At 31.7% G+C, this 12,034-nt stretch overlaps 1 protein-coding gene across 1 annotated transcript in view; it reads right to left on the bottom strand.

The window, feature by feature from the left end:
- The window catches only part of LOC123685655 (homeobox protein Nkx-2.1), a 67,358-nt gene that overhangs the window by 37,385 nt on the left and 17,939 nt on the right, over positions 1-12,034 (bottom strand). Inside the window, exons 4-5 of the mRNA XM_045625433.1 lie at positions 3,353-3,513; positions 3,024-3,119 (exon numbers count right to left, since the gene is read on the bottom strand). Of these exons, the coding sequence (XP_045481389.1) occupies positions 3,024-3,119; positions 3,353-3,513 (257 nt within the window). The remainder of the gene's footprint in view (positions 1-3,023; positions 3,120-3,352; positions 3,514-12,034) is intronic.

The following is a 12,034-nucleotide window of genomic DNA, read 5'->3' as shown; positions in this document are numbered from 1 at the left end:
GCATTTGGTCATTTTCATTTTTGGAAAAAATGTGTCGGGCTCTTTCTCCAAAAAATTAACTCATGCAGTTTTTATGACAACACGCTGTCATACCAAATTATCGGTAATTTTGATGCACTTGTGCAAATACTTACGATAAATGATTGAATACTCAAAGTGATTTAGGTGATTTTTTTTAAGGTTTCGAGGTCAAGGATTTCCTTCATAGAACCAGCTTTTCGCGAAATAGTTTCTACATTATATACTTCTTTTATATAAACAACAAGAACTACAACAATAATTCAGATGTCCGACACTTTAACAATTTTGAGAGGGGTTTATACAACGTGCAGGCTTTCTCGTGATCTGCCAAAGTTTAACTACTTCTCCCTCCTCAGCGTTTTTGAGATACCACCACTTTTCAGGATGAGTGAAGCAATTGAAGCAAATTCAAACGTTCCTGATTTACCGTCTTTTTCAATCACATGCAAGAATTCAAAATATGTTTTTACGTCTTCATTTTCAATTTTCGAAAAACCGTTTTTTCAGTCTTTGACAAGACTTTTCGTGTTATATTTGTATGTGAAAATTCATAAAAAAAATAAATATTTTTTCAGAAAGTTATATCATGCATATATTTATTCTTCATTAAAAAATTCATCTAATTCTTTTGTTTTTCCATTTCAACAAAATTAATAAATGAGGACTTTCCGCAAAATTAATAATAGTGAAAACCTCATATAAATCGATGGTCTCTAGCTAAAATAAAGTATAGATACTAATTTTTGAACTGATCGCTGAAACAGTATAGACCTCTCTCAAGATTAAAACCTTATTTTATAATTATTTTGCAGAGACACATAATAACTAAGAAACACAATAATAACTCAGATGTTCAAAACTCTAACGGAACAATCTTATTTCAAAATTTATTAAAAGATTTATTCATTAGTTTTTTCTGAATTACACTAATTAATAAGTGAGTCAACAGGCTCAGAAAAAAGGTATATCATAATCAAAATAAAATAAAAATTTTCTAACTTACATTTTCTATTTGTTTGATTCAGTTGTCAATAATTAAAATTTTGAAAATGATAACAACTGCTTGCATGAAAGATCAACAGAGTTTAACAATTTAGTTGTTTTAGAAAATGCGCGGATCGCGATGGCCATTTATACACTTACGGTTAGACAACAAATTTCTATTTATCCTTGATTTTTCCAATAAAATATTAATATGCAGTCATTTCTTTTATCATTTGATTTTTTGTCCTGTTTTATGGATATCATATTGTGTAGTTTACGTTTTCTTTTATTTATTTATTTTTTTTACCATTATTACCCGAGATGATATCCATAAAACAGGACAAAAAATTAATTAATAACATAAATGACACGGAAAATCAAAATACTGCATATTATTATTCAATTGGAAAAAACAAAGATAAAGAGAAGTTTGTTGCCTAACTTCTATTCATCTCTGATTTTTCCAAATAAATAATATCTAATAAGTGAAATACTACATTTTATTATTTAGTTGGAAAAATCAAAGATAAATAGAAGGTTGTTGTCCAACCCAAAGTGTATAATGGACCGTGAGGATGCGTGATTCGCGCATTCTCCGATATCTACTTGATTGTTAAAATTATTAAAAAAATATATGAATAAATTTTTAATGATTTTTAAAATAAAATCGTTTTGTTAGGGTCTTGAATATCTGAGTTATTATTGTGGCTTTTGTGTATAAGTGTGCTTTGTAAAATAATTTTAATAGTTAATACGGTTTTAATGTTGAAGTTTCGATCATCTGAATTATTTTTGTAGTTCTTGTTGTTAATTACAGAGCCATGATGAAGACTCTAAAATAAAGTAAAAACTAGTTGGCCTTTTTTCGAGAAGCTTGTTACATGAATAAAATCCTTGACGTAAAACCCTGTACAACTCAGAATAATAATTGTGACTAAGTGCGCAAATGAAGACTCTATTATTATTTTTATTATTATGGTGGAAAAAATAATACAATTAGCTACATATTTTTTGTTCGAAAATTCTGAGATACGGGATGTTAAAGTTACTATTTTATTTATTGTTCTCACTTTTTTTTAAGAAAAAAATAATATGCCAATATGATATTTCAAATTAAAAATCATTTTTTAATTGATGGTTCAATTTGTGACAATAATAATCTTATTTTCATATTGGGCGCCGCTTTCATGGAAAAAAAATTAAAACATGAATACATTATCAAAAACTATCTAATAATAATTATTTCAAGAAATGAACAAAATACGCGTTAAGTTGTTTTATTTTTTTGCATAAAAAATGGCGCCCTATATTCATATAGGTATGAAAAATTCCTTGTCACAAATTGAAATTGAACGGGGAGGCCAGGAATGATTTTCAGTTTGAAATATCTTGATGGCGTTCCATTTTTTCTTCAAAAAAAATTTAAGCGTTATTTACATTCGAACGAATCCCTATTTGAAAAGATTTTTTTAGAATTTCAATTTTTCTGAGAAAAATTTGCAAATGATAAGTACCTTAAAGCAATGTAGACCTCAATGATTAATCTGATCATGAATTAAAAATCTGAAAGTTACCTTTAAAAAACCAAAATTGGTATCATTTCCGGTGAAACCGGAATTTTTTCCAAGAATTCGTCTCTCCAACAAAGCTAATAAATAAATATAAAATTTCGAATTTTCATCTCGAGTCTTTCTTTGAAATATTCCAAATAACGGTCTTCATGAATCACCCTGTATATGCTGTACCTATGTTCTCATATAATTTCATTGCTTAAAAATTTTTTAAAATGTTTAATTCCTCAAAATTTCGCTATTGAAATAAATAGATCGGTTTTTTGAGTTCGGAAGATCAAAAATAGCTTCCATTGTGTATATTTTTTCAATTCGATTTTGTACCTAACTGTAAAGAGCTGTTGAAGTAGTCTTATCTATAAAAAATTTCGAATGGTTTTCGAAAACTTATAAATATCGGTTATTTATTAATAGGTGCAAATGAATGCTTATCGCAATAAATCCTACCTGTGTTGGAGTGAGATGTATCAAAGACGCCAAATGTTCCCTTTCGGGAGCAGACAGATACTTTTGTTGCTTGAACCTCCTCTCCAACTCGTACACCTAGAACGAAATTTCATATTAGACATAATCCATAATTGCACAAAAATCTCTGGCACAATCGGAAAATTTCCGCGCAAAAAAAAAACTTGAACCGCCGACGGCCTACGTTCGTTACCAGAAATATGCGGAGGAATCGTTAAATTTACCCTCACCCCAAATTTCGCCGCTTTCTCAAGTTGTTAACGCGATGGGCAGAGCCCGCGGATTTATGGGAGGGATCTCGAAATTCCTACCTGTGCCTGCGTGAAGAGGACACGCCTCTTTCGCCTCTGTGCAAGGGGGAACTGCATGGGTTTAGAATCCGTCACCGCGCAGGCGCCCAATCCCGGCATGCCTGCGTTCAGGCCGTGACCCATGTTTGCTGATGCAGCTGTTGTGCCCATCAATCTTGATACTGTAACAAAATTCAGTTTTAATTATTTCGCTTCATGTAACGAACAATATCGTGAAATGGAATCAGAAGTTTTTGATACATATCTGCTGATCCACTGATTAATAGTCCAAAAGAAAAAAAAGGACAATCATCAGCATGTAGGTATATCGAAAAGGAACATAGGTCATTTTTCCGATTACTCTAGCTGAGCTTATTCCAAAAATGTATCACATGTTGATTCCAATTGGTACAGGTTGGACAAAAATACAATAGTTTTGTGTGTGCTCATAAAGTAACGCGTACATTCTTCATTTGTTAAATTAACGAAATTATCAAAAAAACTTATTGTCTAGCGGCAATTGGTTTGAATGTAACACCCTGTTGTTTGTTACATTTTTAGATCAATAAAAATGAGCTGTTTCCAAACATGTTTGGTACTTGTGGTCTAGCAGACAGAATATGAAAGAAATTATTTCTTATCAATTTATTATTTAAAAAAAACAAAGTCGTCTAGTTTTTTGTAAAATGTCATTATTTGTTTAGTAATTTATTGGTGTTCAATGACAGTTTAGTACCACAATATTTTTGGTATTCGTGAATAATTTAATTATTGCTTAGATTTAATTTATTATTTTTGTCCACCCTGTACCAATTGGAATCAACATGTGATACATTTTTGGAATCAGCTCAGCTAGCGTAATCGGAAAATTGAGACAAAATGGGGGTGTTCCATAAAAAAAAAATTATGGTGACGTCATTACGCGAAAGTAATTTACCCTGTATATTAGATTATTAAGTATTTTAAAATAAGGTACCTAAATTGAAATCAAAAATCGACGTGTTTCAGGATTATTTCTTAAAATGGTTTGTTTAGCTGAAAATGAATTTGTTCCATACTTTACGGACACTGTGTATATTGTACTTGTATACTTGTATAGTATAATCAAAGTTACTTGAACTAGTCCATAAAAACTCTTGGCCATAGATATCCCTTTGAAGTGGATACCGCGATCTGCTAAATACCGGGATTTATTTGAAAGTATTGTTAGGCAATAAATTCACTTCTCTTCCGTTCTCAATAGCGCCCGGGTTTTGGTTTATCCAATGTTGAAACGGAAACTGTTTTATCCACTTCCGAAGGGATAGAATGCTTGGTGCATCATTTAAATGAAATATACCGCAATTATTGGGAAAAATTTTTTCGCGCTATAGTCTCAGAATTAGCATTTTTGTCAAATTCGCGTACTCACAACTCGCGATTCGCTCCCGAAAAACGCACCATAGCGTTTCTAGCAAAAAACAAATAGTTGATAAAGTAGTAGAGTGTTGACAACACACTTCCCTTTCTGGCGATGTAGGTAGATATACATATTCATTTTGATGGAGTGTGTATTTATTTCATTCGTAGTTTAGAATTTTTATTTTAGAAATTATTTTGGTTTTTGTCAATTTAATGTTCATCTGCTCTATTAAAAGTTTTTTACGATAATAATTGAAATGAATCATAATTCACCTTTCATTATATCTACAATGAAACGTTGGAAATAGAATATCAAAATTTGTTTGATAGATATTCAGTAAAAAATTTAACAGTCATTTTCTTACGATCGCTGACCTCATTTGTTACTCCGAAAGTACATTTCTATTGCAAAAGATCGAAATAACAAATCCAATAATAAAATCAAATACATAAGCCATTTTTGCTTTTTCCCCACATTCTGTAATTTCAAAATATGTACTGTCAAGCTGCGAATTCTATTGAAACTTTGGATTTTGATGTATAATTGCCCTTACCTATCGTTAGGTGTGAAGGGACCATAGCATATAATGGACATGCGTCCATCAAACAGCAGTATTGAATGCTTCAGTTATTTCGAGATTATTTATATAGGGTTTCTAGTATAATAAGAATTTGGGAGGACATGTACGAGAGGGACATTCTCTCAAAATAAATATTGGTTTAAGACACGTATAGCCAGGAATGGAATCTACGCGGGAAAGTGCAGGGCTGAATTTGTGTTGTCATCCTTATACTGTAAATTTGCCTTGTCACTTTCAATTCGTAATAAAATCTATTCCATGAATTTTGGGAGCTAACAGTTGTTAAATCAAACTTGTCAAATTCAGTGATCTTAATCTGCAGGTTTTCGAAACAACATGCTGATTCTTAAGGGTGTAAATCTCAGCTTCATTGATTTTGAAGAGAAGTTATAAGGTTCTGAAATTTTGAGGAAAATCGTTTTTCATGATCAGTTCCACAGTTTAGATAGGTATACTCAAAAAAATTGTTCAATCATCAACTTGATGTCATTGATATAATGTACCTACTTTTTCGTGAATGTATATAATAAAATTTCATTCCCTAAAGTATACCCCTATTTATAAATCTTGGGAAACAATATTTACTGTTCGTTGTTTCGAAGAAATATTTATTCGATAGAAGAGCTAAATGCTTCGGATGACCCGAGTAATGACTTGAACAGTGTATTAATGAACATTTCAATTGTCCAATGGAAGTTGTTCCCTAATTCAATAAAAAAAAAAAATTTATGAATATGATGAAAGAGTTTTCATTGTATGTATTATTATGTTTCTTTTCAATCGTTTGAAAAATGAGGACAGAATTCTTCAATATGAAAAACTTTTACATTCAATCTACCTATGTATCTACACTTTTGGTTCAGTGTATTTTTAGGAAATTTAGCATTTGTTCCTGAGCATCATTAATCATTATTTAACGTTGAAGATTTTTCTCCAGTATTATGACGAGATATACATATTTGGATAATTAATTTCAATGCATGATCAAATCTTTGGTGAATGCCTACCTATTATTACTATTCTTTAATCTTATTGCGATTGCTTCAATTATTTTGTTGACAGTGATGAAAATATAAAATTAATTTTTATTCTAAATATACCTTTATTATTAATAATTTTAGATTTGTTTGAATTTTGAAAATTGGGATGAATTCTAGTCTAATCTTCCCATTTTTTTCCCGTTGGTTTTTAGAGAATTCTTCAAACTTAACCATTAATCGTAACTTTATCTCGTTTGTTTTAATTTCAGTTATTCATAGTCATTCATCTACATTTCTTCTACTTTTTTTTTATTTATTCAATTATCAATGAATATCAAATTTTCATTCAAAATTTAAATTTTTTTTGAAATTGTAGTGGACTGGACCTTTTAAATAATTTATTTCTAATGTGAATTTCAACCAAATTGAAAACAATAATAATATGTAATTTTGTGACTATTCATCTAAATTCTAAAAATGAATAATTTTGTCACTATCCAGCCACGCATTGGGCGCCAATTGATATGATTTCAGAAATTATGAAATCTAGGTACTATATGAAATCACTAATTTTAGATTTGTTGGAATTTTGAGAATTGATTTGGATTCTAGTCACAATTTGAAAAATTTTGAAATCCAAAAATTTAGAATTATATTAAAAAAACAAAATAACTTAACTACTATCAACACTAAAACACTTTTCCATTCTATAATTCGAATCTTGTTTTTACTTCCTTCGAATCTTTCCTTATGAGTTCCCCTTTCCACTCTCGTTCCATCTTGCCTTAATAGTTCATATAACTGTATCTTGATTCCTCTAATCATTAAATGTTTCTTTTCTTTCTTCAATTCTGCCTTATTTCAATCGTTATAGTTCTGCTTCCAGGTTTCCATAAATATTATTATTCACTTGATTTCTTCTGCTTTCAATTCTACGTAACTTTCTACTTCTACTTTTCAGTTTTTCATTATTGACGTCTCTGTACTGTCTTCGATAATAATAATAATAGTTTATTCTGAAATCTACAGGTTAAACATCTTTCACGGAGGCGTGAGCTTATACGTGATAATACAGTCTATGAACTACTATCAGTTGTCACTCAACTTCCCCATCAATCCAAATCTTCTTATTTTCAAAATTTAATTCAAAATTATCAATCATTTCTACTTTTCGAAAAAATATACTTAATTCTAATTTCAATATTTAGATATTTTTGACGAAAGCCTGAGTTTTCTCGAACAATTGGATGAAGGAAATCATATGAAAACCCCATAAAAATCGGTGATTTATAAGAAGAAATATATCTAATTTCGTTTTGAACTGAGCAACCACGTGGTGGTGTTTCCTCTTAAATGCCTCTCAATAACTCCCTAAACCAGTTCTACTGATGAGAAATGGAATATGTGCACAACTCTCACCAATAAGAGCCATCAAATCGCCAAGCGCTAGCACGTGTACTATTTCGAGCAATGAAAGTGACCAAATCGACACAATACTATTTCGATAAACGATGCACTAGACCACACTGAGATTCATTCAAAAGGACTGGTAAGACAATAAACTCCATGCTCCTCAATAAATTTCTGGAAACTTCGGAAACCCTTGTATATTAGAAATATTTTGACCTACTTCAAGTGATTTTAAATATATTCATCAAAATAAAAGACAAAAATGAGTCACACAACGAACTTAAACCGAGTAAAATTCTCATTTCATTAATCCATATACAGACCTCAGTGGTATAGGTATGCGAATGAATCGAATCATAAAAATCAGCAATTAAAAGTTACCAACGGTGAAACGTGGACTATTTCAGCCAATAGAAAAAACCGAATCGACACATTCTGACTCCAGAGACGATCCGCTATAGGTACACCAGGGTTTATTTATTGAGAAGCTGCAGCAATTAAAAGTAACCAAATCGGCATACGGTGAAACGTGGACTATTTCAGCCAATAGAAAAAACCGAATCGACACATTCTGACTCCAGAGACGATCCGCTATAGGTACACCAGGGTTTATGAAAGTACTGTTAGGCAATAAATTCCCTGGCCCCAAATGAATTACTGGAAACTTGGACAACCCTTGTATAATCGAAATTTTCTGACTTCCTCCAAGTATACTATACCGAAATCTCACCTCTTACCAGTGTGACCAGATTTAGTAGAAATCTACTTTTTTAGTAGATTTTTCACATTTTTTAGTAGGAAGAAATCCTTTGGTAGATTTAAGTAGATTTTGGTAGTTTTAAAAAATATAACCGAGACGATTGGAAATATGGAAATTCGGATGTCTAGACTGTTTCTATGAATCAATTCATTGTTCATTCTCATTGAGGTTCTACGTTCTAAGTGTTTCTAGAAGAACGTACCTACTCAAACATAATAAAATCATAAAACTTCTTTGGTGGCTGTCGGCTGAGAATAAATACGAAGAATGATGGAATATCCGAAGGGTGCCTCATTGAAAACAGATGGTGTGTAAGCTTCCGTTGAAAATATACCATTATCTCACATTTGGTATTCTATTTAGTGGAAAAAAATATGTCTTACTGGAATTTCATCGACAAATTTGGGTAGCTGCATATTTCAGATTTCGAATGCCAAATGCAAGAGAATATTTTCGGCTATTAACCGCATCAAAACAAAAAATAGAAACAGATTTCTAAATAAAAATATAGCATTATTATAACATGCTAAAGAAGGACTTAAAGAGATAGGTGATTGTTGTCGTTTTCAACCTACAAAAAATATGTTCGATTCGATGGATAGTGAAAATTGATATATGGATGTAAAGACGATGATTTGACTGCAGATTGATACTGATTTTTCAATTATTTTTTTTATGTTCAACTGTAGTATTTCATTTCTTCATTTAATGTTATTTTTATCCGAAAGATTTTAGTTTTTATTTCTATTTATATCCTTTTGTTTATTTAAATATATAAATTTGTTTGTTTATATTTGCTATTTTGATCCTATTTGTTTTTGTTCGGTTTTTTTTTTACTTTTTTTTGTCGTTCAAATTTTGAAATAAAATCTTGTTTTATTTTCGAATCTGAACGCATCTGTAGGTACTGTATATCCTATTCATGAAGTAAAATTTAACCATAAGAGACAGTAGAATAAAGTGTATTCTGAATAATGTTAAAATCTAATGCGGCGCCATCTGTGAAATTTTGTCAAAAAATATGTAAGTAGATTTTTAGTAGATTTCTGGTCACGCTGCCTCTCACATCATTTCACACTTAGAGCGAGTATACAATACATATCTCCCTGTTATAACTGCAGCTATGTACAGGTGACGGACGACACCGATACAGTCCAAAATCAATAATTCAATAAATTCACCAACACGCTTTCATCTCCGGCTCCCGCATCGGCTCAACCACATGAATCGCGCAAAGTATCCGGTTACAGATAGGTGAAGTGGCCGGATCAGATCCGATTTCTAATACGTCCCAGCGTCGACGATGTCACGCCGTCGGCGTCATGTTACCAAGGCGGCCTACTGCTACTACCCGACCACCGCTATTGTTACCATCAACTTTTCCACGGACGTACTTTGTAAATAATAAGTATGTTGGGAAGAGGAGATGTTGGACTACTGTCATGCTATCGGTTACCACATCCCTTCGTGTCTGTAATGGGCAAACAATTGATGTTTCGTTACTTGGTGATTCGGAAAAGTATCGAGGGGTTGGAATGCATGAACGGGTGGAAGGTGCATTTGACCTACTGGACTCGTTTGATCTTTCTATAGGGTAAATGCACTGGTTAGCCGACCGGCACTGGTTCTCGACCATTGCGTGATTTGAGATAAAATGATAATAAAAATATATCATGTAGTGCAAAATATTTTCGCGGTACGTGTTCTCGACCATTCTACCCTTCCAAGATAGTTTGCATAGTAGTGGTATAGGTCAAAGTTTTCGCGCTAAAAATTAGTTTATAATCGTCTATCATAGAAAAGGGTTCTTTCTCGTCCTCTCTTAGGAAAGTGCTTTGTGATACATGACCAGAAAATAGTAATTATTTCTTATTTCAAATGAATTATGTGTATATATTTTGTTCCATATCAACAATAAGATATATTTAAGAGTGTATTTCAATCAAGAAGCAAATAAATGTATATTTTTTTGTTCAATATTCGGCGGTCGCGAACTGGTATTGGAAAATGTGTATCTTTTATTTCTCGACCAAAGTGGTCGAGAACCAATATGTTACTTTAATAATTGTTTATTTCAACAGATATATTTCTGTTGGATCATTTTCGTTTTTTTTCGATACCCTGATTCAAATATATACCTACTTTCTGAATATTAGTTTGCGACCACCGAATGAACGTTGAAACACTTATTTCTACTCTTTATTTATTCGCGGTCGAGAACCAATTTGATTGTACTTAATTCTCGACCACTGGTGGTCGGTGTTTTATATTTTATTTACTCATTAGTTTCTAAATAGATATTAAGAGCAAAATAATCAAATAATGTTGTATGAGTTGCTATTTTGAAATATTTATAGAAAGTGGAAACTTTTGCAAAATATTTTTTTTACGTTCCGAGTGTTTCTTACTTGATTACCCCATTTGAGTGATAGTGGTGATGTCGATGGTACGGTACGAAAGTAAGTACTAATCACTCATCTCGCTCTGAAGTTTTTTATAAAATTTTTAAGTGGAGCGGCCACTATTATTAGTGGTCGAAAACTAACACAAAAATGGTCGAGAAATCTGCGGCGTGGTCGAAAACCGAAGGTTATTGAGATTTTCTATATGTTTTCACATTTCAAAGGTTAAATGCGTAAAGAACGCTTAAAATTATATGACAAATCATTTAAAACTCGCCAAAGAATCGATGAACACACCAACACCATTAAAATTTGATAAGTTTATGTGTGAAAAAATGGTGCTCGAAATCGATGTTTCTGTTAACTGGTCGAGAACCAGTGCATTTACCCTAATTATGTTGGTGGTCACAACACAAGGCCATAGCTAGCCAAACTAGCGTCCTATAGACAGAGACCCAATTTGCCGCCCGAACTGAAGCTAACTCTGTAGAATGCTAAAAACTAATATTAAATAAAAAAATGTATTTTGAGTGTAATTATTTTTATTATGAATTCAACTTTGAATCGAATAGATGATTTAGGAAACGTGAAATATAATTAACAATAAACGCGCTCAACAGAATCCTTATTTCGGAGGAATAAACATAGATAGAGGTAGATCACAGTTTTTATAAAGACCTACCACTCGATCGATCTTTATAAAAACTGTGATATACTTAAAGTTAGAAACTTATATGTACACGTTGTAATAAATTATATAATTGAAGTAGGTCAAAACCAATATGAGAATAGATGCTATAACACGAGACATGCCGATCAAAACAACTTGCCGGTGCCTTTGACGCGTTCTATTTTATGTCAGAGATTTTTAATTTATTATGGACCTAAATTATTCAATGAACTTCCAAATGATATAAAGAATCAGTCTGACTCAAAAAGATCCAAAATAATAACCAAGAAATTCTTGCTTCAAGACCAAGAATACAACAACGATTTGTTTTGATTTTGAAGACCAATTATTGTATTTATATATAGTTGTCCTGCTTGCCCATCATGCTCTTGTTGCTCTGACAGTGTTTTTTTTATTTTGGGTGGTGATTTTTGGGGAATTTCGGTCGGCACACAAGATATTTATTTTAGGCTGAGTGAATTCCTTCAATATTACAGAG

Source organism: Harmonia axyridis, chromosome 1, assembly GCF_914767665.1.
Source record: "Harmonia axyridis chromosome 1, icHarAxyr1.1, whole genome shotgun sequence".
Lineage (NCBI taxonomy): Eukaryota > Metazoa > Arthropoda > Insecta > Coleoptera > Coccinellidae > Harmonia > Harmonia axyridis.
Note: the sequence above shows the minus strand (reverse complement) of the source record. Positions and strands in the feature narration are given on the sequence as shown.